Source organism: Camarhynchus parvulus, chromosome 5 (assembly GCF_901933205.1).
Source record: "Camarhynchus parvulus chromosome 5, STF_HiC, whole genome shotgun sequence".
NCBI lineage: Eukaryota > Metazoa > Chordata > Aves > Passeriformes > Thraupidae > Camarhynchus > Camarhynchus parvulus.
In genome coordinates, this window is record NC_044575.1 from 59,733,736 (window position 1) to 59,760,845 (window position 27,110).

At 55.3% G+C, this 27,110-nt stretch overlaps 1 protein-coding gene across 7 annotated transcripts in view; it reads left to right on the plus strand.

Annotated features, from left to right (window-relative positions):
• Positions 1-6,167: 6,167 nt before the first annotated feature.
• The window catches only part of NIN (ninein), a 65,610-nt gene continuing 44,667 nt past the window's right edge, over positions 6,168-27,110 (plus strand). For 5 of the 7 annotated variants that reach the window (XM_030948821.1, XM_030948828.1, XM_030948824.1 and 2 more), the window contains exons 1-4: positions 6,168-6,270; positions 12,415-12,618; positions 19,380-19,461; positions 26,521-26,684. In XM_030948821.1, the coding sequence (XP_030804681.1) occupies positions 12,436-12,618; positions 19,380-19,461; positions 26,521-26,684 (429 nt within the window). In that variant the 5' untranslated portion in view covers positions 6,168-6,270; positions 12,415-12,435. The other 2 variants (XM_030948822.1, XM_030948823.1) reach the window with 2 other exon arrangements.

Consider the following 27,110-nt stretch of genomic DNA (forward strand, 5'->3'; position numbering starts at 1 on the left):
GACAGGCCACGCCCACCGCGGGGACACGCCCACGTCACGGGGACGCCAGGCCGTGTCACCAGGACACGCCCATGACACGCCCCGGGGACAGGGACGGGGACGGGGCCGCCCGCGGTGTCACCGCCCGCTCCTGGGCACCGGGGAGACCCGGCTGGGCTGCAGCCCCTTGTCCCCCGGGGTCCCAGGGTGGCAGGGTGACATCTCCTTGTCCCCCAGGGTGACATCCCCTTGTCCCCAGGGTGACATCCCCTTGTCCCCCAGTGCTGGCTGGGTACCAGGGGGTCTCTGGCAGGGTGACATCCCCTTGTCCCCCAGGGGTGGCCGGGGGTCTCTGGCAGGGTGACATCCCCTTGTCCCCCAGGGCTGGCTAGAGGGACGCCATCAGGGTGGCAGTCCCCTGTCCCCCAGGGACCCCGGGACATCTGTAGCTCTCTCTCCCCGCAGGATGGGCAGGTTTAAGAGGGACCCCAGAAAATCTGCAGCCCCCAGGGACCCCAGAAGATCTGCAGCCCTCTGTACCCCAAAAGAGGCCAGGGGGAGCATGTGGCCAGCAATAAGGTGACATACCAGGGAAAGCAGCCTTTCCACAGGCAAGGAGCACAGAGGGAAAGCTTCCAGGTTCAAAAATAAAAATAATTTTAGGAATGGTTTAACACTGAGCGTGGTGTCCCCAGCATTCAGCAGGAAGGGTGGGGACCTGCTGCTGCCTGCCCTCCCAGCTGAGCCTCCCACCTGCAGCTCTGTCAGGGTGAGTCAGGATGAAACCTCGCACCAGGACAGAAATGTCCCTGTTTCAGCAGAATTCCCCGTGCAAGCCTGCCAGGTGCAGGAGGATGTGCTGCTGGAAGGCACCCACAGCTGGGCCAGCCCTTCAGCATCTCAGCTGTCAGTGGGGCCCACAGCAGGGACCCCATAAATCAACTGTGGGAGGGCTGGGGACAAACCTTTCCCCAGAGGAGCAGCCACCCAGGCTGGCATTTGGAGCTGCTTTTCTCCAAAGTAAGGCCTGTGCTGCTTTTCCTGAGTTGGAATCGTGGAATCCAGGAATGGTTTGGGTTAAAGGGGCCTTAAAGCCCATCCCATCCCACCCCTGCCATGGGCAGGGACAGCTTCCATCATCCCAGGGTGCTCCAAGCCCTGTCCAGCCTGGCCTTGGGCACTTTTAGGAATCCACAGCTTCTCCGGGCACCCTGTGCCAGGGCCTCCCCACCCTGACAGCGAACAATTCTTTCCCAATATCTGATCTAACCCTGCCTCAGCAGCAAAATGCAAATGCAAAGACAAACAGGTCCAGCCAAACCGGGGCTGTGGGCAGGCACTGCATGCTCCCCAGCAGCTGCTGCTGCTGCAATGAGGTGGCACAAGCCAGCCCTGAGCTGCTCTTCCCATGCCTCAGGGGCAGGGGAATGGGGGAAATGACCAACAGACCCAGCTGGTTTCACAGGCCAGAGCTTTTCCTTCCACCCCCAACTTTTCCCCATTCCCAGCTCATTTCACAAACCAGAGCTTTTCCTTCCAGCCCCAATTTTTCCCCATTCCCAAATGCTTTCACAAACCAGAGCTTTTCCTTCTATCCCCAATTTCTTCCCATTCCCAGCTGGTTTCACAAACCAGAGCTTTTCCTTCCACCCCTGATTTTTTCCCCATCCCCAGCTGCTTTCACAAACCAGAACTTTTCCTTCCGCCCCAAATTCCTCCCCATTCCCAGATATTTCACAATCCAGAGCTTTTCCTTCCACCCCCAATTTCTCCCCATTTCCAGCTGCTTTCACAAACCAGAGCTTTTCCTTCCACCCCCAATTTTTCCCCATTCCAAGAGTGCTGGTTTCACAGGCCACAACTTTTCCTTCCACCCCCAATTTTCCCCCATTCCAGGAGTGATGGGGCTGCAGCTGGGCAGTGAATCCTCATGGGAGAGATGATCCCCAAAAACTCCAGTGATGCCTACAGGGCTGGGCAAGGTGCCAGAGGACTCTGGAGCTCCTGAGGGCTGGAAGGGGCTGGAACAGAGCTCAGGAAGCTCTGAGCGCTCACTAGGATGGAGCACCCACCCAAATATTTCTTGCCATAAGGAGCCAGCATAGCAAACACGAGGTTTTCCTGGGCTGAAGGGAAAATCCTCGGCTGGAATGAGGCAGGATGAGGCCGGAGAGGCGGTGCTGGAAGGAGATTTGTGCGCTGGGAGCCGGACGTGGGATGGCAGCAGCGAGCCGAGGAGCGGCGGTACCACTGCGGCTGAGCAGGGCTCGCCTTTGTTTCGTGCAAAAAAAAAAAATAGCAAAGTTTGGGCTTATGTCATTCCAAACTTCTCCCGGCCCCAGCTGGGAGATGGGGAGGTCCCCTCCAGCTGTTAGGGGTTTTTTTTCCTACATCGTCTTTTCCTTTTTCCGTTTATGTTTTGCTGATGACTTCATGGCTTTTTCTTTTCTTTCTTTCTTTTTTTTTTTTTATTATTATTTTTTTCTGAATTTTGGCTATTTGACGACCCTCCTCCCCCTGTCCTGGCCGGGATGAGGGGTTCCTGTGCCCAGCAGGGCACAGCTGGAAACACCCCAGGCATGCAGGAGCAGCTCCCCGCTCCCCCCCAGCTCCCGGTGCGGCAGCCGGACTTCTCCTCGCCCTAGAACAAAGCACCCCATTGTTCAGGGAAAATGGGAAGGAAAGCGTGACGGAGCAGCCAGAGCCAAGCCGGGAGGGTGTTCCTGCAGGAGCCGGGCACCCACGGCCTCGCACAGGGGTCACCCACCGCCTGCCCCTGATTTTGGGTGGCTCCGTGCCAGCCGCGGCTCCCTCGGTGGTTGATGTCCTGCAATCCCCGTGTTTCCCACATGTCCCGATTTTTGTGACGTTGCTTGAGCCGAGGTTTCCTTCCTTCCGAGCTGGCTGTAAATGCCATCCCGGAGCGCAGCTGCTCGCTGGGAACGGGGGCTCCAAAAATAGGAGGTTCTGGCGCGGCTCCGTCACTCCCCAGAAACGCAGGGAGCCCCTTTCCCCTTTTTCTCCTGTGGGAAAAATGGGAAAAACGCCAATCGCTTGTTTTTAAAATTTTAAAAGTTTAATAGTAATAAAATGGTTATAAAAATAGTAATGCAATTAGAGTAATAATAATTTGGACAATTTGAATTAGGACAATATGAGACAATAGAAACAAAGAGTTACAGACAGTGCGGGTACCTTTTCTGGGCAGCACGAGCCCGAAAAAGGCCCCACGTTAACAGAGGATTAACCCTTAAAAGCAACAGCCTGTTGCATATTCATACACCTCATCCATGATGCATAAATTCCATTCAAACACAGGATTCTGTCTGGGCAGTGTCAGCTTCTTCCTCTGAATCCTGACAGCACCTTCGAGGCAGGAAGAAGTTCATTTCTCCTGATAATGGAGCAATAAATTCTCTTTCTCTGAAAGATTCAGGTGTCCTGTGGCTGCTATCTCAGTGAGAGTCCTTTCTTTAGAAAAAAAATACCTTACATAGCACAGTTTCTATTTTAACATTTTTTATAACCTAAAACTATATTTAACACACTACTTAAGAGAATTACTACATCATTATTTTCTAACACAACACATATAATATTCATCTTAATATTTGCGAAAAGCCAATCATAAAATACACATTTTTCACAAAAAAATAAAATCAGGATGCCTCTGCTAACAGCTGGTCCTAAAAACGAGTCAGGAATTTGCGCTGGGATGATTTGCAGCGCTCCTGAGGTGGGATGGGGACATGGGGACACCGGGCGTGCTGCTGTCCCCACCGCCCGCCCCTGCACGCGTGTGGCCCGTGGCTTTGTTGAGGGACAGGGGGGACTTTTCGGGGCTGTCGCTTGGATTAGAGAGGCAGGAGGAGGAGGAGGAGGAGGGTGAGGGGGATAAAGGTCCTGGCACTCGCCGGGCTCGCAACAAAACAAAGCACCAGATGGTTCCAACTTCAGCATAATACACGGGGAAAAAGTGTTTGAAGCGGGGATGGAAAAGCAAATGTGGAAAGAGAAGGAGAAAGGGAAGAAAGAAAAACCCTCAGCAAGTGTCAGAGCAGAAGAAAGCAGCGGAGAAAAATGGCAAATGTTAAAAACCCAGACAAAAAGCCCTTGGCCGGCACAAAGCCACGGCTGCTGACATCTGTCCGGCAAAGGGCCCCTTCCCTCTGGTGTCACCTTGCTGCTGTCACCGCGGGGACACGGGACACGGCCACATCCCTGGACAGGGCTGTGCTGGGCACACTGTGCCATGTCCCACAGCCACAGCCCTGCCCCCGGTGCAGGTGGCAGTGACGTGCCAGGTGATGTGCAGCAGAGCTACCTCTAAATATTTTATTACAATATTTTATTACAATATTTTATTACAGTACTTTTGGAGCTCTTTACGCTGTCACCTCACATGTCCCAGATGTCCTCGTGTGGTGGCAAACCCACCCGTGGCTCTGCTGTGGGGTTTAAAGCCTGGTTTATGATCTGAGCGAGGTTTATCCAACCCCCTGTGTGAGGCTTTTTTGTTCCCCTTGCTCCTCCTTACGAAATTTCTTGAACCCGCAGACCAGAACCGCCTCGAAAAAGGGAAGAAGGCTAAGAAGTCACGTCGCCCCTGGCATTTTCACCAAAAAAAAAACCCAACAAAATAATCTCATGCAATTGCTCGAGAGCGGATGGCAGCGTGGGTGGAACCCCTTATTAGCTATCAGAGAGCCCACAAGCCCTGGGGAGCGCCGGCTTCCTGCGGCTCGGCTGGCGCGGAGCGGGAGCGTGGGCGGGCGGCGGCTCCGGCTCCCAGCCGGGCTGGAAATGAGCGATGGAGCTCGGCTGGAGCTGGGGCTGCTGTGTCACCGCCCCAGGGCTCCCCGGATCCTGCGGTGGCTCCTGGGGAAAAAAGGGGGTCCTTGGTTTTGTGATCCCCCCAAAGAGAGTGAGGGGCGCGGGTGGGACAGTGCGGAGCCGCCACCGGTGCTGGGGCGGTGCAAGGGGGGGATGTCACAGCGCAGCAGCTGTCCTGTGTCACGGTGACACAAAGAGACCCAAGATGTTGTCTCTCAGGCCCAGGGATGGCAGGGAGATGGGGTGTCATGTCCCTAGGGCGGGGGACAATGGGGTGACATGGTCCCCTGGAATGGCAGGGAGCCAGGGTGCCACCTCCCCAGGGTGAGGGACAGAGATGTGCTGCTGTCACCTTCAGGCGTGGGACAGCCCAGGTGACGTGCCATTGTTTTTTTGGGACAATGAGGAGCTGCAGGGCCGTGTCCCCTGGGGTGCAGGACAGCGTGGAGCCGGGGTGATGTCACCTCGGGGGACAGGACAGTGGGGAGCTGGGGTGATGCCATCTTGGGGTGCAGGACAGCGTGGAGCCGGTGTGATGCCATCTTGGGGTGCAGGAGAGTGGGGAGCTGGGGTGATGTCACCTTGGGGGACAGGACAGCAAGGACTCAGGGGTGTTCACTTGGCTCGTGGGATGATTAGAACCAGGGTGATGTCACCGTGGGGGACAGGACGCTGGGGAGTGGGGCGATGCCACCCTCGGGTGCAGGACAATTGGGTGATGCCATCTGGGGGACAGGGTGGAGCTGGGGTGACGCTGCTCTGGAGCGCAGGGCAGCAGGAGCCAGAGTGATGTCACCGTGGGGTGCAGAATGATGGGAACTCAGGCGATGTCACCCCGGGGGATGGGACAGCTGGGAGATGAGGTGATGCCACCTCGGGGAGTGCAATGACAGGAACTGTGATGATGCCATGTGAGGGGATGGGACATTGAAGAGCCGCTCCGAGGTGTGGCACAGTGGGGACCATGGTGGCGCCACCCTGGGGGACAGGATAGTTGAGAGCTGGGCTGATGCCACCCGGGGGTGCAGAACAGCAGGGAGATGGGATGATGTCCCCTGGGGGGCAGGATGATGGGAACCGAGGTGATGCCACCCGGGTGGAATCGGGACATCGGGGACCGAGGGTGCAGGACAACGGGAAGTTGGGGTGCTGCCACCCTGGGGGACATGCCAGCAGGAAGCTGAGGTGATGCCACACGGGTACAGAACAGCGGGGACACGCTGGTGCCCCGGGAGTGCGGGACACCCCAGCAGACCTCCGCATCTGCCCCTTGCACCGGGGGGCGTTCCCGGGCGGTGCCGCACAAAGGCCGCCGGTCCCCCCGCCCCGGGGCCGTCCCGCACCCCCGGGGCCGCCCCCGAGGCTCGGCCCAATAAACGCGGCCGCATTTGAACGCGGCGCCTCCCCCGGCCCCGCAACGCTCCGAGCGCTCCGCCAGCCCCGCGGCACCGGCAGCCGGTGAGGCCGGGACGGGAACGGGAACGGGGGCGGCTGCGGGGACGGCGAGAGGAACGGGAAGGGAAAGGGAAGGGGCATTACCGAGCCCCGGTGCGGGGGGAGCGCTGAACGCCCCGGTCCCTCCTCCGCGGGCGGTGCCGGGCCCAGCCCGCCCCTTCCCGTCCCGTCCGTTCCCGGCGGAGCCGGCCGCGTGTGCGGGGCGCCGGGGCGGCCGGCGGGGACGGGGAGCAGCGGCGAGGTGAGTGCCGGGGGAACCAGGGGGTCTGCAGGGCGGGGGGATGCTGCAGGGAAAGGGGGGATGCTGCAGGGAGGGGATGCTGGAAGTAGGAAGGGGGTGATGGGGACAGGGTTAGGTTGGCTTCCTCGTAGCCGCAGCCGGTTTCGGGGGTGGCTGTGAGTGGGTGACACCCCAAAGCCCTCAAGGTCCCTTCGGTGCTGGTGGCAGGTCCCGGGAGCCACTCGCCCTCGTGCCAAGGGCGCCCCATCCCTGCTCCCGGAGGGATGCTCCGAGCGCTGGGAGCGGGGACTGCGCCGCTCCGGCCGGGCTGAGCCCTGGAAGCAGCCGGCTGCGGCTGGAGGAATTAATAACAGCAGTTGTTTTGTCATCGGCAGAGCTGTCGTTGTCACCAGGGTGGCAGACAGCATCTGCTGTCTGCTCCCCGACCGTGGGCCCGTCTCCCTTGGAGCATCCCTGTAGGGATGGAGGCAAAATCCACAGCCTAGGAGCACCCAGTGCTGGGGTTTTACTGGGTGACAGTTTGGGTGTCTCCTGCTCCTCTTCCTCACGTGCTCCCCGGTACGGAGCTGAGGAAGGCTCTGCGCTCGTTTTCGCCGTGATTCAGCAGAGCGGGGCAGCTCTTTCCGAGCTCCGCGGGAATTCCCGAATCCCGCGTTTCCCGGGATGAATTCCCGGCTCGCTTTGTTTACTCCTGGAATAATCAGCTTCGTGCCTCCTCCACCTTGGGCTTTATCGCACCCGGGGCTCCCCGAGTCACTGCGGAGCGACTCCAGCCCCATTTGCAAAATCGAACCAGATGGGCGCTTTGTTTTTCCTTACGGAGGGAAGGCTGGGAGTGAAAAGCCCTATTACAATGCAAATACCGGGCTGGCGTGAATATTCAAACCGCTGCGCTGCTTTTGAAGCTCTTTACATACATTTATAGTGCTTTTATAGCCATCGCTGCTCTGCTAATCTGGGCTGGAGCTTGGTTAACACAGTCGCTGCTCTCTGCCAACTTTGGAGGGTCTGGGGGTGTTTTTTGGGGGTGTTTTGAAGTGCAGAGGGAAAATTATGAGCGTGGTCAATGGGGAGGAGGAGCTGCCAGCTGTAAGGCTGACTCTGGTGGTGACCCTTGAAGAGCTGGGCGTGCTGTCAAGTGATTTACTGGCCTTAAGGTGCTTCATTGTCCTTCTGGGTTTTTGTTTTTTCCCTTTGGTTTCTCCGTGTGACCCTTTGTGGGGCTGCTGCTCAAGAGGGGATGGGGTACTGCAAAGTGGGCTGAGCTGGAAATTGTCCCGACACGGTGTGCGGATTTTGGGGGGGACACAGGGACAGGACACTGAGCTCTTCCCTCTGGTGACCAGCGACAGGACCCGGGGAATGTCTGGAGCTGTGTCAGGTTTAGGTTGGGTTTCAGGGAAGGTTCCTCCCTCCCAGGTTCCCCAGGGAATGGTGACATTCCCAAGGCTGCCAGAGCTCCAGGAGTTTGGACAACACTCCAGGGATGCCCAGAGTGGGGATTTTGGGGTGTCTGTGCAGGGCCTGGAGCTGGATTCCATGATCCCTGTGGGTCCCTTGCAGCTCAGGGAATTCTGTGATTCAGCAGAGCTGCTGATGGATGAGATGGTTCATTAGGGAGGGAGATAATGAGTGTGAGACAACCTGAGCTCTGCCTTTCCAGCAAGAGCTCCACAGTCTGCTTTTGGTGGCTGCTGGGCCTCTCATACAGCCCCCAGCATTAAAACCTGGGCTCCTGGTGGGTTTTGCCAGCTGTGTTCACATCACCCAGGTTGTCACAGGTGCAGTGGGGAGGGAAAGTCGCTTTAAAGTCCCCAAGTGTGGCCGTGCTCTCCAGCACAGGGGGGACACCTGGAGCAGTGACATCTCATGGAGGTGGCCACAGGATGCTGCCCTGCTGGGTAATTACTGCTAATTACCAGGCCCTCATTTGAGTCGAGGCAATCAAGAGGAGCGGTAAAAACATTTTCCTCGCTGTCCCTTGGAGGTGATGACTTCAGTGGAGGGCAGGTGGGGATAATGGCAAGGTACCCATAGCACTGATTAGTGATGCAGAGCATCCCCACAATCCCAAAATCTCCCTCTTGTGCAGCAGCAAATGTGATTTTGTATTGTCCTAGTGGAAGCCCATGGCTGGGGGTTGGCATGAAGTGGCCTTTAAGGCCCCTTCCAACTCAAATAATTTTGGGATTCTGTAATTCGTCCTGTTTACAAACACTCCCCCACCCCCCAAAAACAAGTAATTGTGCTAATGGTGGTGTTTCTCCTTGCTGATGCCATCGATTGACCAATCTGTGTCTTGATTAGCTCCAGGCTAAAGTTGCTATCGATTCCAGGCACTTAAATATGCAAAGCAGTAATTACTGTTTAAGCCTATATTGTTTGAGTTAAAATTAGCTGAGAATTTAGTCCTATCGGGCCCCTACATTGTGTGCTGTGAAGGTTATCTGGCTCTCAGGAGGGGGTGGGTTTAGAAGCAGGAAAGAATTGCCGGTGAAAACTTCCTCTTCTCATCATCATCCCGGAGCGCTTTGCTTCCCCGGGCTGCCAGTAAGGAGAACAGAAACAAGGAATAACGTGGTGCTGGCTGTCCTAAACATGCACTTTTCAGCTCTGTCTGCTCAAGCTGGTCATTACAGCACAGAAGGGGCAGCAATAAATCTGAACAAAGTGATGCCCTGTGCAGGGACCATCCCCTCTCCTCCTGGCGGGGCACCGGGGAGCCCTGGCTCAGCTGCTGCCTGCCTGCCCCTATTATCCCTGCTGCATCTCAGCTGCTGGCCCATCTGGAGCAGGGATGAAAGGCTGCCCTTTCACTGGGGCTTTGTGTGCCTCTGCTTGTCCCCCCTTCCCCGGCACGGCTGCTGCGCGGAGGTGGCAGCGCAGCCGGGGCTCCGATGCTGCTGCCCTCATTATTCTGACTGCTGCCCATGCCGGCTCCTCAGGTAGGAAGGAGGCTCTGGGTGGGTTGGTTTTTGGTTTGTTTTTTTTCCCCTCGCTGTGGAAGCGCTGCTGAATAATTCAGGCAGGAGAGAGGAGAGGAGAGGAGAGGAGGCATCTTGGGTCACCTTGCGCAGCCGGCTGCGTGCCGGAGCCGCCTGCCTAAGATGGAGGTTGAGCAGGATTGCGGGATTGCCGGGCTGCTGGCAGCTCCCCGGGCCATCTGAGGCAGGTAGGCACCCAGCCCTGGCCTCCCTGCTGCTGGGAAACAGGGAATCCCTTCCCCAGGCTCTGCAGGGGTGGTTGGTTCCTCTAAGCTCTGGTTGTCCCTCGGCGTGGAGATGTGTGAGGCTGTTCTTGCCAAAGACGCGCCTGGGCTGTAGGGCAGGTGTGATCCATGCACCTGATGCTCTTTGCATTTCGGGATTGGGCTTTTCCTGTTTGTTTTGTGGGGTTCCCAATGCCCAGGGTGAGGTTTAGGGCTCTGTGCTGTTGTGGCACTGTGTCCCTCTAAGCTCTGGTTGTCCCTCGGCGTGGGGATGTGTGAGGCTGTTCTCACCAAAAACTCACCTGGGCTGTAGGGCAGGTGTGGCCCACGCCCCTGCTGCTCTTTTCCTTTAGAGATTGGGGTTTTCCTGCTGTTTTTTTGGGGGTTCCCAATGCTGGATTTGCCCAGGGTGAGGTTTAGGGCTCTGTGCTGTTGTGGCCCTGTGTCCCTCTAAGCTCTGGTTGTCCCTCGCCAAAAACTCACCTGGGCTGTAGGGCAGGTGTGGCCCATGCCCCTGATGCTCTTTTCCTTTAGGGATTGGCTTTTCCTGCTGGTTTAATGGGGTTCCCAATGCCCAGGGTGAGTTTTAGGCTGTTGTGGCCCTGTGTCCCTCTAAGCTGTGGCTGTCCCTCACCAAAAACTCACCTGGGCTGTAGGGCAGGTGTGGTCCACGCCCCTGCTGCTCTTTTCCTGTAGGGATTGGGGTTTTCCTGCTGGTTTTGTGGGGCTCCCAGTGCTGGATTTGCCCAGGGTGAGTGTTAGGGCTGTTGTGGCACTGAGAGGGGTGATCCCAGTGCTCCAGCAGCAGGGATGCTCAGGGATGTACTAGGAGGTGGCATTTATCTCTCTGCACTAAGTTCTGGGGGAACTGGTTCTGGTCAGGTGCTGGAGACATCTCTGGGGGGCAGGAGGTGGCTGACCCTGAAGATAAGAGGTTCAGAGATGCTTGGGAAGCTCTGTGGGGTGGAGTCATCTTTGCTGGAGGCTTGGCTGTGAGTTTTGGGGCCGCTGGAATGTGCAGGCTGGGTTCCCTGACACCAGGATCCAGCCACTGTGGGGCCCTGGGGGGGGTGCAGGTGGGAAATGGGGTTGCTGGTGTGGGAATGGAAACAAGTTTGTTGCCTTGCTCCTGCTCACAGGCACCTGAGGTTTTGGGCGCTGCCTCCTTCTCCTCTGTGCCCCAGGTTGAATGTGTCTGTGCCTCCCTCCTCCCCACAGCGCTTGGGAAATCAGCTCAAGAGGGATTTGGGGGGGTGGGAAATAGGGCAGGGAGGGTGTGAGGCTCAGGTGGAGGGGTTGTGTCCATCCCTGGAGTGCCCACAGCTGTGGCAGGGCAGGGGGAAGGACAGGCTGGGCTGTCCCTGTGCCTTGGGCTCTGCGTGCTCCACCAGCCCTGCATCCCCCAGCAGATGTGGGATCCAGGGGATGCTCTGCCCTGGCATCTGCTCCTGCAGCCAGGGAAATCAAGGACACAGCTGCTGCTCTGCCTGCCCTGCAGATTTCCTGGCTGGGCTGGGCAGGGCTGTGGGGCTGGGCTGCAGCTGGAGCAGCTCTGGGATGTCCGGGAGTGCTGCTGGTGGCCCAGGGAGCCACAGGAACCCTGTGAGGAGCAGAGGGAGCAGGGCTGGGTGGGGAGGGCTGGGGGTAGGACCCCCTGTTTTGGGAAATGTGGCTGACACAACCCCCAGCGGTCACAAAACCAGAATTCCCAGGGCTGGCTGGGGTCGGGGCATGGATGAGGCTGGGATCCTGGGATGCCCAGCTGGGGACACCAACTGCAGCGCCCATTGTCACCCAAGCACGGTGACAGTGCCTGTTGTGCCCTCCAGGGTAGTGGCACATCCACACCCAGGCTGTGTGGTGGCACTGGGTGACCCTGCTGCCACCCAAAGCCAGCCAGGAGCCCTGGGCCAGGCTGAGCAAACAGCTCCAGCCAAATCCCTCATTTCAGACACGAAATTTCCCTTTTCCCCCTGCCAGAACAGCTCCTGGGGCTGTGAGCAGGATGAGAGGGGTGAAAACTTGACTTGGAGGGGAAGATGAAGACCTGGGGTAAACTGGGTCTGGGTTTTGTGTGCCTGCTGCAGGATGAACATTTTGGCTGTCCCCACGCTGCTCTGTCAGAGCCTTCTCTGCCCTCAGCCAGGGTTGGACCTGAAACACCTGAGGGAGAGCAGCACAGGAGGCTCTTGGCAGCTGGGCTTGATTTTGGAGTTTTTTCCCCAAGCGAAAGCATTCCATGGCCCCAGCTGTGTTTCAGGGGGATGTGTTGTGCTCCTGGAGGAGGTGGCTGCCCTGAAGGGTTTGGGCTGGGGTCTCCTGCCCTCCCCTCCTCCTGCAGCTGCTGAGCTGTTCTTGCCTTGTTTATCTGCTCACCAAAGCCTCACCTGCAGCACCTGGGGATCGCTGGAGCTCCAGGGAACAATTCAGCTGCTGCAGCTGAGCCAAACGAGCTGGCAGGAGCAGTGGGAGGTGGCACACGGGGACAGGGGCTGTCCCAGCCACCTGGGCTGTCCCCTCCCCAGGGTTTGGCTCTTTCTGCTCTGTGACTTCTTGCCCCAGCGGGCTGGGAGAGGCTGGAGCAGTGGTGGAGCATCAGTGCAGCCAGACACAGCCCCAAAGAGCCTGGTGGGCATCTTCTGTGGGTTTTTTGCTGTCCCATGCCACCGAGGGTGACCTGGCCTGTCTCTTGCCCCAGGTGAGCGTGGCAGGCTATGGGATGGATGAAGCTGAGCAGGACCAGTATGAAGCTCGCCTCAAGGAGCTCTTTGACAGCTTTGACAGCACAGGCACGGGCTCCCTGGGCCAGGAGGAGCTCACTGACCTCTGCCACGTGCTGCACCTGGAGGAGGTGGCCCCAGCCCTGCAGCAGACCCTGCTCCAAGGAAACCTCCTAGGCAGGGTAAGGAGCTGGGGGGATGGAGGGGGCAGTGCCTGCATGCATGGGGTGGTTTTGGGCGGAGATTGATGGGTGGGATTTGTGTGTATCCAACATTCCTGGGGCTCTGGTGCTGCAGGGCTCGTGGGCTCTGCTCTGCTCTGTTCAGCAGGGTGGGCACAGGGCAACTTCCAAGAGCAGAACTGGGGATAACAGGGGAGGGAACTGCTCTGTCTGCCCTGACTGGAGGTGGTCTGAAGCTCAGGAGCCACCACTTTAGGCTGAGCCTTGTGCACTGTGTGCTTTCCCAAGGCCAGAGCAGTGCCAGGCCTGGCTGCCCTTGGCTCACGCTGTGTCTGTGTCCCCAGCTCTGGTTCCCGGTGCTGCTGGCCTGGGTCACCTCCCCAAACCAGCTCACCAGGTGCTTAGACAGGCTCTGAGCCACCTGGGGTGGGACAAAGCCCTAAATCCAGGGCTTGAGCCTGTGATTTACCCTGGCTTAAGCTGTGGTTAGGCTGGCAGGGCTGTGTGCAGTCACGGATGTCTCTCTGAGGTAGAGAACATTGTCCCACGCTGTGTGAGCCACCTCTGTCCCCATTGCCTGCTGTTGGTGGCTTCCCAGAGCCGTTCTCCAGTTGTGGTTGTACCTTCATGGGGTTAAATCCCAGGGCAGTGAGCAGAAGCTGCTGCCCTTGGGGGGATCTCCAGGTTCAGCTGGGTGTCCTTGTGCTCAGAGCACATCAGATCCTTCCCTGGAAATCACCCTGAAATCCATCACTGCTCATTAAAATCACACAAATGTGGAGCAGGGCAGCCAGGGCTTTCAACAGGCAGGCAGCCATCCTGACTCCAATTTCCAATCAAACTGCAGTTCTCACCAACAGAATAATTCCTTTAATGATCAAAGGGATTTTTCCTTTTTCCTCCTCTTCCTCGCCTGCCCTGGGGCTGCAGCTCTTCTGCTGGCAGTGAGTGGGGCTGGGGTGGATGCAGGTGGAGGTTGTTGACCTTTAGAGCTGCAGTGTGGCATTTTCTGGAGCACCAGGGACTTTCTGTGCTGTTGTCATCTTGAGCACGGGGCACTTGGATGCTGTTAGCAAAGAATCATGGAATGGTTTGGGTTGGAAGGACCTTTAAGATCATCCAGTGCCACCCCTGCCATGGCAGGGACACCTTCCACCATCCCAGGCTGCTCCAAGCCCCATCCAGCCTGGCCTTGGGCACTTGCAGGGATCCAGGGGCAGCCACAGCTGCTCTGGGCACCCGGTGCCAGGGCCTGCCCACCCTCTCAGCCAGGAATTCCTTCCCAATATTGAATTTAAACTATTTCCCTTCAGCTTAGAGCCATTTCCCCTTGTCCCATCCTGGCTTTGCCGCTTGTGGGATGGTGGCACAGAGAGAAAGGGACAGATGTGGCTGTCAGGGCACCAACACCCCCATTAAAGCATCCCAAATGCAGGGTCACACTCACCCTATCCCAACCCAGAGCTCCACCCCTGCAGGACACAAGGCATCCCAGTTTATTTCATCCCCCCTTTGTCCCTGGGGATGGTTCTCCCTCCCAGCCTGCCACAGAGCCTCAGGACAATCCCCGTCTCTGCTCCTCAGCAGCAGCAATGGCGCGGGTTTTAGCACGAGCCAGATTTCAATTTCATGGCCCTGGCATCCTTGGGGGTTTCCTGGGGGGAGCAGCAGCAGAGCCAGAGCCCCCTGAGCCCAGACTTGTTGCAGCTGCCCCTCGTGCTGCAGATGGTGCCAGCCTTTGTCTGCCTGCGCTTCCAGGGGCTGCATTGATGGAGAGCACCGGGGAGGGGGCACTGGGGGGAGGTTTTGTCTGCTCAGGGGCAGCTCCCTGGGGCCACGTGCTTGTCTTTGTGCTGGGGCTCTGCTCCAGGCGTCACTGGATGCTCTGGGGTCAGAAAATTGTGGGATGCTTTGGGTTGGTTTGGAAGGGGATTTTAAAGATCATCTCGTTCCAGCCCTCTGGCCTGGATAAGGACTGGGAGCTGAGTTTCCATCCAGGGAGGGGCTGGAGCTGCTGCCTCCCCTGAGGTGGTTTGGGGGTGAAGGGGGTTTGGTGTGGGGTGGAAATCCACAAATCCTGCCCTGACTCGTGGGCTGGAGCTGCTGCCTCCCCTGTGGTGGTTTGGGAATTATTGGGGTCTGGTGTGGGGTGGAAATCCTGCCCTGGCTCGAGGCAGAGCCAAACCCCTGTGGAAGTGTTTTCCTCACACGCTGCGTGTGCAGCTGGTGCTCACAGCAGTCCTGGGGTGCCTCAGGGAGGTTCCTTCCCCTCGCCCTCGATGGCAGGAGTGAGGGGATGGGTGTGGCTGGGCCTGTCTGTCTGTCTGTCTGCCCTCTCTGTGCCCTTTAATTAGCAGCAAACCAGAGGTGTCCTGGGGACAGTGCAGGGATGGGGGTGAGCCCTGGGAGTCATTCCCCATCCCTGGAAGTGTCCAAGGCCAGGCTGGACAGGGCTGGGAGCAGCCTGGGACAGTGCAAGGTGTCCCTGCCAGAACAAGATGGGCTTTAAGGTCCTTTCCAACCCAAACCACTCTGATTTTATGACTCTGTTTTGCTGTTGCTCACCTGTGGGTCTGCCCATGGGGATCTCTCTGCAATTTGGGGCTGATCCCAGCCAGCCAGGAGGCAATGGGGGTTGGGATGGTGATGCACAATGTGCTGCCATGCCCAGCCAGGATCAGGGACAGCACACACATTCCTGGCTGGGAGGGTGGGCAGGCCCTGGCACAGGTGCCCAGAGCAGCTGTGGATCCCTGGAAATGCCCCAGGCCAGGCTGGATGGGGTTTGGAGCAGCCTGGGACAGTGGGAGGTGTCCCTGCCATGGCAGGGATGGAATGAGATGAGCTTTAAGGTCCTTTCCAGCCCAAATCTGTGAAGTTGGGCACTCTGGGCCCTGTGCAGGGCCTGTCCTTGGAGCTGTCCTTGAGCAGGGATGGGGAGCTCAGGTTTCACCTGCACCACTGCATTCCCAGCCTGCAGCAAGGACAGCCTGGCTGGGCTTTCGCTCCCAGCTCCCTGCAGTGACCTCTTGCAAAATACCCAAATATCCCCCCCTGTGCCTGCAGTGCCCTTGCTGCTCCCCTTGGTGCCCTGTGGGCTTGGGCCAGGGCTGCCCTGTTCCGATGGCACTGCAGGATTGGCTTGTTGGGACCTGAGGGGACAGCTGGAGCTGTGCCAGGGCAGGTTTGGGTTGGATCTCAGGAAAGGTTCTTCCCCCAGAGGGTGCTGGCACTGCCCAGGCTCCCCAGGGAATGGGCACAGCCCCAGAGCTGCAGGAGCTGCCAGGGATGCCCAGGGTGGGATTGCTGGGGGTCTGGGCAGGGCCAGGAGCTGCCCTGGATGGTCCCTGTGGGTCAGGATGTTCCCTGTGGATCAGGATGTTCCCTGTGGATCAGGATGTTCCCTGATCCTCCATCTCCCCCAGCAGACATTTCCCTGTGCACCCTTGTGGCTGGAAGGAGTCTGCAGGCAGGGCCAGAGCTCTGGGGATGGGCTTTGTGCTGGGGATCAGGGCAGGGAGCTGCAAGGAGCCTGTGCCAAGTGCTTTGCATGGCAGGGGCACAGCAGGAGCAGCAGGTACCCTGGCACAGCAGGCTCCCAGCTCTTTCTAGTGCTAATCAGCACAGCTTCAGAGGGAGCTGGCTGTGCAGGGGCCTTGGGGCTCCTCAGAGGAACCAGGGTTGCTCAGCAGCACAGCTTTGGTTGGTCCCTGACTGCCTGGGCAGGCTGGGCTGGGCGTCTCTGCTGCTGGGTTTGTCTTGTTTGATTTATTCCTTCGGAGAAAATTCTCCTTGTTGGGGTGTTGCCCTGGCTGTGGGGTTTGCAGGGACCCCAGGTTCCTCCAAACCCCATCCAGCCTGGCCTGGGGCATTTCCAGGGATCCACAGCTGCTCTGGGCACCTGTGCCAGGGCCTGCCCACCCTCCCAGCCAGGAATGTGTGTGCTGTCCCTGATCCTGGCTGGGCATGGCAGCACATTGTGCATCACCATCCCAAGCCCCATTGCCTTCTGGCTGGCTGGGATCAGCCCCAAATTGCAGAGAGACCCCCATGGGCAGACCCACAGGTGAGCAACACCGAAACAGAGTCATAAAATCAGAGTGGTTTGGGTTGGAAAGGACCTTAAAGCCCATCTTGTTCTGGCAGGGACACCTTGCAATGTCCCAGGCTGCTCCCAGCCCTGTCCAGCCTGGCCTTGGGCACCTCCAGGGATGGGGAGCCTGTGCCAGGGCCCATCCCCAGCCTTCCAGGAGGATTTCCGCAGGATTTCTGCAGCTTTTGTGACTTTGCTGTCCCGTGGCTGCCTTGCCTGCCTCGTGCTCCAGCCCAGCTCCCATTTTATCAGTGCTGTTTCTCCAGCTCTCTGAGCACTCTGTGCCTGCACACATCCAAGGTCAGAGGTGCACCACAGGCTGCTTTTGTGGCTCAGCTGCTGTTGGGAAAACCTCTGGCCCATCCTGAGGACAAATCTCCCCCCTTTTCCAGCTGGGACTCCACCTGCAGAGTGAGGAGGGCACTGGGGACCGCCCTGTGCCTGTCCCTGTGCTGCTGATTTGCATCTGCAGTCCTGCTGGGCAGCACAGGAGCTTGGCCACGTCCTGCTCCTCAGCCTGACCTTCCACAGGCTCCTGGGGGTGTCCTGCTCATGGAAAAATCCCAATGTGACCACAGGGCCAGTCTACTTTATCAGACCCCAGTGTCTAATTAGACACCAGCTCTGGAGTGGGTTTTACTGAGCCCACGCTTTGCCAGGGGCTGTAGGGAGCAGGGAGGGCTCAACATATTTTTTTTTTCTTTTTTTCCCCCTTTTCTTAGTGATTTTTCAGCCACACAATAGTGGAGGTGTGAGCAGCAGCATCTCCCCCTGCTCTTGGTGGGAGGAGTGGGCAGCAGAGCATCCTCTGCTCTGGGGGTATTTCCCCCTCTGCTCAGGGGGATTTTGGGCATTTTTGGGGATGAACAGCACACAGGGCTGTCTCATGGGCATCTGCTCCAGTGAAAGGCTGGATTTTAACATCTTCATGTTCCTCCTGTGCCTCTGGAAGCACATGGGGCTTGAGCAGCTCTGAGACTGGACTTGATGACCTTAATGATTCTTTTCCAACTTTAATGATTCTCCAACCCTTCCCGCTCATTTTTGGCTGGGATTGAGAAGCTGTTCAGCTCAGCAGTGAATTTCCTGCATTCAGGAAGCGTGGATGGCTGCCTGTGTCCTTGTGCAAGGGCTCAGCTCCTCCTGCTCCTCCTCGGTGCAGGCAGGAGTTGTGGGGCTCGCTGTGCAGAGCAGGTGGTGGCAGTGCTGCTGCACACCTGCCCGGGTGCTTTGGCTTTGCTGAATTCCATGCGAGGGATGCAAAGTGGGTCTTGTTTTCCTGTGAGCTCCCATCCAGAGCCATCCCCAGCACCCATCCAGGGCATTGGCTCTGTCCATTCATTGCGGAGAGGATCCCGTGGGGAGGGAACCTGTAATCTGAGCACCCTCATCTTTTATTCATCCTCATTTCGTCTAAATGTCAAGTTTTCTTTATTTTAATGGGGGAATTTCTCCTCTCTCTGTAAACTGGCCCTTTTGAAGTGCACCAGTGGCTGGGAATGGATGGCAGCAATTAGTATTCAGATGAAGGCATTCCTGATCAGCTTCTGCGCTGAACATATTTTTTAATTGTGTTTAAAAAACATCTTTAAAACTGTTTAAAGCCTCAGGGGTGATTTGCACTGCCTGAGCTCCCCTGTACCTCCATGGCTCACCTCTGTCCTCTCCCTACCAGGCTTGTTGGTATTTTTCTGAGCTTGCTTGACCCCCAAAAACAAGCTGGAGAACCTCAGACTTGAACTCTGCTGCTTGTGCAGCATGAAAATCCCTCTGAGTGCAGCTCTGCCAGCCAGAGCAGCCTCGCTGGGTTCCTTTAAATACAAAATCTTCTTGTTCCGTGCTAAAAATTCTTCTAAGATTTATTTAGCCAAGAGCAATGGCAGCAGCCAGCTCTGCCTGGCCACTGACCCATGTCAAATTGCTCCTCCAGCTGTCCCTGGGTCTGGTGTCCCCCAGGCTGGAATTGCTGACATTCCCCAGCAGGCTGGGAGGATGCTGCAGCCTCCTCCTGGCAGGCAGGAGGATTTCCAGGAAGGCACAGATGGAAAAAAACCAGAAGAGAAAATAAAAAAAAAAACCTCCCTCAGTGGCAGGATCATGTCTGTGTTTCCCAGCTTCCCTCCAGGTTTGGTATTCCAAGTTCAGCCCTCCCAGAGCTGCAGGAGCTGCCCTGGAAAGGGAGGATTTTTCTGCCATCCACATTGGGAGTGGTTTTTTGCAGCTAAATTAGGACAGTGGAGCATTTCCACAGCAGAAAATTCATCCCTGCTCAGGAATGGCCTCACTGCAGAAGCCACCGACCCTGGCCAGGTCACCTCAGGGGATGGAGATGTCCCTGCTCCTTCTCATGTTCTTTTGCTTCCTGCTTGGTGGAAAAACCCAACCAGTGCCTGCAGTCTGTGGTTTTGGGTCCTTCTGCGTGGCAGTCATTGTTCCCACGTGCCCAGAGGTGCTGGCTGTGCCTGCGTGTCCCTTGCTGTCCCTTCCCCAGGGTTCATTGCTGCCCATCTTCCTGCTGCATTTTGGGCTCATCTTTAACTCCCTGCACCACCTGATTGCCAATTTCCTTCCTTTTGTTTTTCTTTTCCCCATATTTTGGCCTCATCTTTAACTCCCTGCACCACCTGATTGCCTCTTTTCTTCCTTTTATTTTTTTCACCCCCGACAGGTCCACTTTGATCAGTTTAAAGAAGCACTTATCCTCATCTTATCCAGAACCCTGTCAAATGAGGAGCACTTCCAAGAGCCAGGTAAATACTGAAATTACCTAAACTGGTGCCTTTTCATTGGCAAAGCAGCTCTGGGTGGCTCTCACAGAAGAACTTACAAGAAAAAGTGCTTTTTAGGTGCTGCAATCCATGCAGAAAAGGCTGATCTTGGGAGAAAAGGTGTTGGTTTTTTTTTTAGTTTTTATAGAGATGAGGTAATTGAGAGGTTTAAATAGAAGATTTTTATAAATTATCTACATTAATATATCTATATTAATATATTTCTTTATATTAAGATATTTATCTACATTTTAATTCTATTATCATATTGATATATTAATAAATATAGTTACATATATCAATATATTATACTAATATAGTGTTCTATATTTTAATTTTTATACTGACATGCCTATATTAATATATTTATATCAATAGTATTATATTTATTTATATAAATATATTTATTTATATTTTAATTATATTATTCTATTACTATGTTAATTAATAGATATATGTATTTAAAACAATACATTATGTTAATGTATTTGTTTATATTTTAATTTTATAGAAATATGTTTATAGTAATATTAATATATCTGTTTATATTCATTTCAGTGTGCCTTGAAAATGGGGCATTTTTAGGCTTTCCTTGGCAGGAAAGGTTTCAGGTTCAGGGTTTTCCCCCCTGCAGCAGGGCCTGGGAGCTGTGGGGCCGTGCTGGGGCTGAGCCCTGCAGCTCCAGCTGGTGCCACACCTGTATGGAAATCCCTAATCCTGTCCTTGGAGCAGCAGGGGAGCCAAAATCCCCCAAGGAGAAAACAGCTTAGCAAAGGGGGAGAGAGAGAATTCTCCAGATTTCCTCTCCTGGAGCATCCCACTCTGCAGAGAGGAGCCTGCCAGCAAAATTACAACTTTCCCCTTTCCATAAGGCTGCAAAAACCGCAGGGCTGGAGAGGTGTGATCGGTGGATTATTTTTATTTTCCACCTCTCATTTCCAAAGCTCTTTAATGCTGTGAGAGGGGTGATGGCAGCTCCTGTGCCCAGCATTCCTTAATGGAATTTCCAAGTGCAGCTCAGGGGGGAGCATTCCCTGCCAGCCCCTTGGGAAGGAGCTGGCACAGAGCAGGAATCAACCCCAGTGAGGCAGAACTAATCCAGCATTCTGCATTTATTGGGGTATCATATGGCTGAGGAGCTCCAGCTTGATTGAAATGTAAATAAATCTCCCAGAAACAGCTAAATTTGGGGTTATCACAGGGGAAATGACAAGTGAAGCTGGAGAGCCCTCCTTGGGGATGCTCTTGTCAGAGTGGGGTTGGAAATCAAAGGGTGTGGGGTGCAGGTAGGGAGCCAGAGCCAGGCAGGCCTGGGAGGCATTTTATTTTTAATGCATTTTGACAGGTTGGTTAATGCCAAAGTCTTTGCTTCTTTTAATTTAGATCAAACTGGAGATTTGGAGAAACAAGCTGCTTTGTGCTGTTGGTGTCAAACTGTCAGGGAGTGTGGAAATGCTGCTGTTCCAGCCTGCCCCAGGCTAGGGGAAAAATTGAGTTAAGAGCTCTAAATCGTATCATTTAAATGAAAATTTAATTTGGGGGGGATTGGAGGGAGAAGCAGAGATTTTTAAGGCTGTTTGCAGCATCTGGGAAGGAAGTGGCTGTGGTGGTTTTCTCCAGGGGAATTTGGGTGATGGGGAGCACTGGGGGCTTTGTGCTGCAGCCCCAGTCAGTCTGGGACACGGCCAGGGGGGTGGCATGTCCTTGTCCCCATGGATGCTGCCAGCTCAGGGAGGAGGATTTGGCACAGGGAGGGTGACAGGAAGGACAGGGAGGCACAGAGGGATGCAGCCCCTCTGCTGCTCAGAGATTTGGGGCCGTTCAGGCTGGAGAAGAGAAGATCTGGGGACACCTTCCAGCCCTTTTTCAGTACCTGAGGAGAGCCCAAAAGAAACAGGGAAAGGGATTGTGGAGTGACAGGACAAGGGGAAATGGCTTTGAAGTGCCAGGGGGCAGGGATGGATGGGATATTGGGAATTAATTCCTCCCTGGGAGGGTGGGCAGGCCCTGGCACAGGGTGCCCAGAGCAGCTGGGGCTGCCCCTGGATCCCTGGAGGTGTCCAAGGCCAGGCTGGACAGGGCTTGGAGCAGCCTGGGATGGTGGAAGGTGTCCCTGCCCATGGTAGGGGATGATTTTCAAGGTCCTTTCCACCCAAACCCATTCTGTGCCAGGGCTCTGGGGTCACAGGAGCTGGGGACAAGGAACCAGAAGTGCTGCAGTTCCTGCAGAAGCAGCCACTGGGGTTTCCTCATTTCAGGAGGAAGCACTCAGGCTTGCAGAGAGCAGCTGATATATTGATATAGATTATTTGTTTGCCTCGAATTCCCTTTGCAAAGGCAAGACTGGCAGGGAGGATGGTGCTGCAGGCTCCTTGCCTGGGAAGCAGCCCTGGAAACCAAGGCAGGCAGAGCCCCAGAGCTGCTGTGATCAGCTCTGTCCCCTCCAGGGTGACACTGTGGGGACACAGACCCAGCTGTGAACCAGAGCATCAGCTGGGCAAAGCCACCTCTGCTGGGAACAGGGATGGGGAGGTGCCAGGAAAAGCAGAAAAAAAAAGCTTGAATGTGGTTTAAAATAATCACTATTTCTAAAATAATCACTATTTATAAAATATCATTCCCATGGGGACAGGGCTGGGTGCTGCTGCTCTTGTCCATGGGTCACTGCAGCACTGAGGGGACAATGAAATAGATTTAAGGGTGGAAAAAGGAAAAAAAAAAATCAGTTGTGTGGGTGATTAGGGAAAGAAAAAAATCAGGCTTTTTTTTCCTCCCCATTATAGCAAATAAAAAGTGCAGGGGAGCTGGGCTGGGGAGGGATTATGGGGTGGAGTGCAGGATTACAGGAACACCCAGGAGAAATTAAAGAGCCCTTTGACGCCATCCTCCCCACAGTCACGAGGGTTTGGGGGTTTTTCCTTCCCTGTTTTTTCCTTCTCTTTCTGGAGACAGCAGAAGTGCCCTCTAAAAAAGGGGCTGGTGGGGATGGTGCCCTTTGGAAGGGCCCCATCCATGGGGGAAAGTTGTTCAGGTGGCTGCAGCGCTGGGCTAAAGCCAGTGTCACAGCCCAGGCAGGGCTGCCTGATGCCACTGAGCATTTTTGGGTCAAACCCCGTTGGTTTTGGGTTGTGGTGACCCTGCCACCTCTCCTCTCTTCCTCCAGTGCTGAGGCTGGATGGTGAAATCTGGCTTGGAGGAGTTCAGACATACCTGGTGCCTCAGGGGATTAGGATTTAGCAGATCCTGGCTGCCGTGGGCTTTGCCCAGCACTTGGAGCATCCCTCCCTTCCAAATCTTAAGCAGCAGAGAAATTAATTTCCCCTCTGAAGGCTGGGATTGTGGGATGAGGGGGCTCCTGCTCTAAACCCCCTTTTGTCTGCACTGCAGGGCTTTGATGCCGGGCCCAGGGAAGGGGAGCCCCCCTCCCTCCCTCCCTTCCCTTCTGAGGGCAGAGCAGGATTTTGAAATGACTTATCTGGTGCAGAAAGGCAGAAAATCAAGTGTAAATCTCCAGCCATGGAGACATTTCAGTGGCATGGATGGGGGGAGTGAGAGAGGGAATTGATGGTTCCTGTCTGTGCTGCTTAAATCAGGGAGAGAAATGCAGAATTATTGGGGGGGTTGGTTCATTTCAGGGGCACTTGGAGGGCCACAAACCCTTGAGCAGTGGGCAGGAAGGTGAGAGGCTGCTCCTCTGAGCCTCCTCCTCCTGCCCCCAGCCTGGGGGCAGTGCAGGGGGGCAGATCAGACCCCAGTGTCTAATTAGACACCAGCTCTGGAGTGGGTTTTACTGAGCCCACGCTTTGCCAGGGGCTGGAGGGAGCAGGGAGAGCTCAACCCATTTTATTTTTCTCTTTTTTTTCCCCCTTTTTTAGTAATTTGTCAACCACACAATATTGGAAGCCTGAGCAGCAGCATCTCCCCCTGCTCTTGGTGGGAGGAGTGGGCAGCAGAGCATCCTCTGCTCTGGGGGTATTTCCCCCTCTGTTCAGGGGGATTTTTGGGCATTTTGGGGATGAACAGCACACAGGGCTGTCTCATGGGCATCTGCTCCAGTGAAAGGCTGGATTTTGACATCTTCACGTTCCTCCTGTGCCTCTGAAAGCACATGGGGCTTGAGCAGCTCTGAGGCTGGACTTGATGACCTTAATGATTCTTTTCCAACTTTAATGATTCTCCAACCCTTCCTGCTCATTTTTGCCTAGGAATGAGAAGCTGTTCAGCTCAGCAGTGAATTTCCTGCATTCAGGAAACATGGATGGCTGCTTTTTGCTTTTGTGTGTGCCCAGCATTCCCTAAATATTTGGGGTGGTGGGAACATCAAGGGCACCAGCTGCTCTTCTGGGGGTTGGGGTGGGAAGGCAGGAGATGGAGAGGCTTGGAGGGGGCTGCAGGTGTGGGAGGTGTCTGTGTCCACCTGGCTGAGAGGTGATGCTGCTGGAAAGGAGAGGGGTTTGTGCTGCAGGATGTGATAAGGGAAGGGCTGGAACCCAACGTTAAAACCACCCTGGCTGTGGAAATTGGGATTTCAGGGTGCCTGGGCTGGGATCCCCAGGCACAGCTGGTTTGGAAGTTGGAGCAAACTTTGTTCTCCTCAAGCTGTGCAGGGTCGCCTTTCCCTCCCAGGGATGTTCTGGAGCTTCAGAGTTTTTTAATTACAAAAGGCAAACAAGCTCTCCCGTGGTGCTCAGAGCAGAGAGAAATCAGCTGCCAGCCTGCAAATGCCCAAAACACAACATGGGGAGAGGCTCCTGTTCCCTTTGCTGTGCTCACAGGAGGCACAGCATGGTGGCACTTGTGCTCCTGAGAGTCACAGAGCAGCTTGGCTTGGAAGGGGCTTTGAAAACCATCTCATTCCAACCCCCTGGAACAGCAGGAACCCCTTCCAGCAGACCTCTGAATTTCCAGCCGGTAAAACACAGTCAGTGTGGTGGGGATGGAAGCAGGATTCTTTGGAAATTCAGAAGGAAATTCAGCTGTAGCTTCATTGAATTCCAGCTTCTTCCCCCTCCTCCCTCTCTCCAAAGACAGATGGAGGTACAGCTCTGTCTGAGGAATAATAAAAATGATTTCTGAAGAAAAAAACAAAGCCCCCCAGCCCTCTCTTGTGGAGGGAGGGAGGAAATAACTGGGTGAATGAGTAGCCACAAATATTAGCATTTCAGAGAGAGCTGCTGGATGGAGATTGTTCACCACCGGGCGGGCTTTAATAGGAGTGATAAGGTTTGCTTTTGTTCTGGGGCTCTCCCTTAATCAGCCTGTCTCCTCCTGATTTTTCTATCGGTGCACTCCATCAGCCCAACTTTCATGTGCTGAGTCCCAGCTGCAGCAAATCTTGTTAAAATGGTCTTGTTCAAACACAGGCACGGGGTTTGTTCCCTAGAGCTGCGCCGGGGCTGGATGGAGTGTGGGGCTGCAGGAATCAAAGCACTCCTCAGCCTGTGTATTTTATAATTCATTGCATAGCTAAGTTGTGGAATTTTTTTTTTTCTCCCCTCTAACAAGCTTGAAGCCTTTTCTTCCATATCTAAAGGAATATTATCCAAGGAGGCATTTGGGTGAGGGGGTTTGGAGACCTGCTGCTTTCCCTGTATCCTTTGTCAGTGGTGGAACAGCTTCCCTGTGCCTTATTAGTATTGCCCTCTTGCATTTCTTTCATATCACAGCCTTCTGCAAATAAAATTTTCAAAAGCTGCTCCTCTTGCCACTGTGAGAGGCAGAAAATAAAAGATGATGGAGTCCTGGGGGGGTTTCAGCAGTCAGGTTAGCAAACACTGAAACAAAGCGTGGCACCGAGCCTTCCCTTAATTGAATCCCTGGTTAATTTGGTCCTTGGTTTAATTTGCCCCCTGCTCCAGATTCTCACTGAAAACAGCCCAAAACGTGCTTATTTATTTTTTGTTTTGATCCTTGCCTGCCAGTGCTCCCGGATAATTCAGTCCCCAAAGGCAGGAGCTGCTGGGGGAAGCTGGAGCTGGGGAATGTGGAGCCCCTGTAATTAGAGGATGACTCCAAAGGGTTATTTAGATCTTGCAGTTGGCTTTGGCTGCTCAGCACAGGCTGGGACCTGCCCCACTGTCTCTCACATCAGCTGCTCCCGTCGGGGCCCCCAGAGACTCCAAACTTGCCCAATTTTTTTCCACTCTCCTGCTTGTTTGAGCATTTTTAATGGAGCTGAAATTCAAACCCACGGAGAGCAGCAGCAGCAGCCGCCCAGGTGTCTGCAGGATCTGGAGACTTGAGCTGCCTCAGTGCAACTCAGTCCCTAATTAAACCTGCCTGCTGCTGCTAATGGAGATGAGTGCAAGGAGGAGAGGCCTCATGGACTTTCCATCCCGGGCTCCTGGCAAGGCTGTGGAGGTTTTCCCTCCCCATCCTGTTAACTTCATCTGGGGGTTAGGGAGGGGTGAGGAAGAGGAAGATTGTGCTTTGTGACAGCTTTTTTTGGCAGGGAGCAGCACCAATTCCAACCATCAGACCCAATGCCAGGGTGAGGGGTGTCACAGACATCTTTTATGGAAAATCCTTTCCTTAGGATTTTTCCTCCTGAGAAGCTGAGAGGCCTCAGGAACAAAATGTAAACATTGATTATCTGCTGCTGTGGAATGCAACCGGTGCATCTGTGATTGGTCTCATGTGGTTGTTTCTAATTAATGGCCAATCACAGTCAGCTGGCTCGGACTCTCTGTCTGAGACACAAGCCTTTGTTATCATTCTTTTTTTTGCTATTCTTAGCTAGCCTTCTGATGAAATAATTTCTTCTATTCTTTTAGTATAGTTTTAATATAATATATATAATAAAATAATAAATCAGCCTTCTGAGACATGGAGTCAGATCCTCGTCTGTTCCCTCATCCTCAGACCCCTGTGAGCACCGTCACAGAGGGGGTGATGATCCAAGCATGGAGCCACCATTGGTGCCATTGCCCACCTGGAATGGTGGCAGCAACTGAGTGCTCAAAATCCTGCTGGAGGAGCCCACCAGCCCTGAGAGAGCTCAGAAATGACATTCCTGCTGTGTTCTGTGCTTGGATTCCCCAGATTGCTCCCCAGAAGCACAGCCCAAGTACATCAAGGGTGGCAAACGCTACGGGCGCCGCTCCCTGCCGGAGTTCCCGGAGTCCCCGGAGGACTTTGCCGAGGTGACAGTCATCGAGCCGCTGAGCGAGGAGCCGCACCCTGCCCACATTGCTGCCAGCCAGGAGGTCAGCAGGGAGGGGTGGGTGCTGGGCTGGCCTTGTCACCTCTGGGCATCGCTGCTGCCCTCATCCAGAGGGGTTGGGATGTGCTTGGGGCCTTCCCAGTGAAGGCATTGGCTTCTCTCCTGGGATTGGTGTTGGGGTGGCCTTGTCACCTCTGGACATGGCTGCCCCTCACATCCTGAGGGGTTGGGATGTGCTTGGAGCCTTCCCAGTGAAGGCATTGGCCTCTCTACTAGGATTGGTGTTGGGGGTGGCCTTGTCACCTGTGGATGTGGCTGCTGCCCTCATCAAAGGGGGTTGGGATGTCCCAGTGCCTTTACTGGCACCAGGATTGGTGTTGGGGTGGCCTTGTCACCTCTGGACATGGCTGCTCCTCACATCCAGAGGGGTTGGGATGTGCTTGGGGCCTTCCCAGTGAAGGCATTGGCT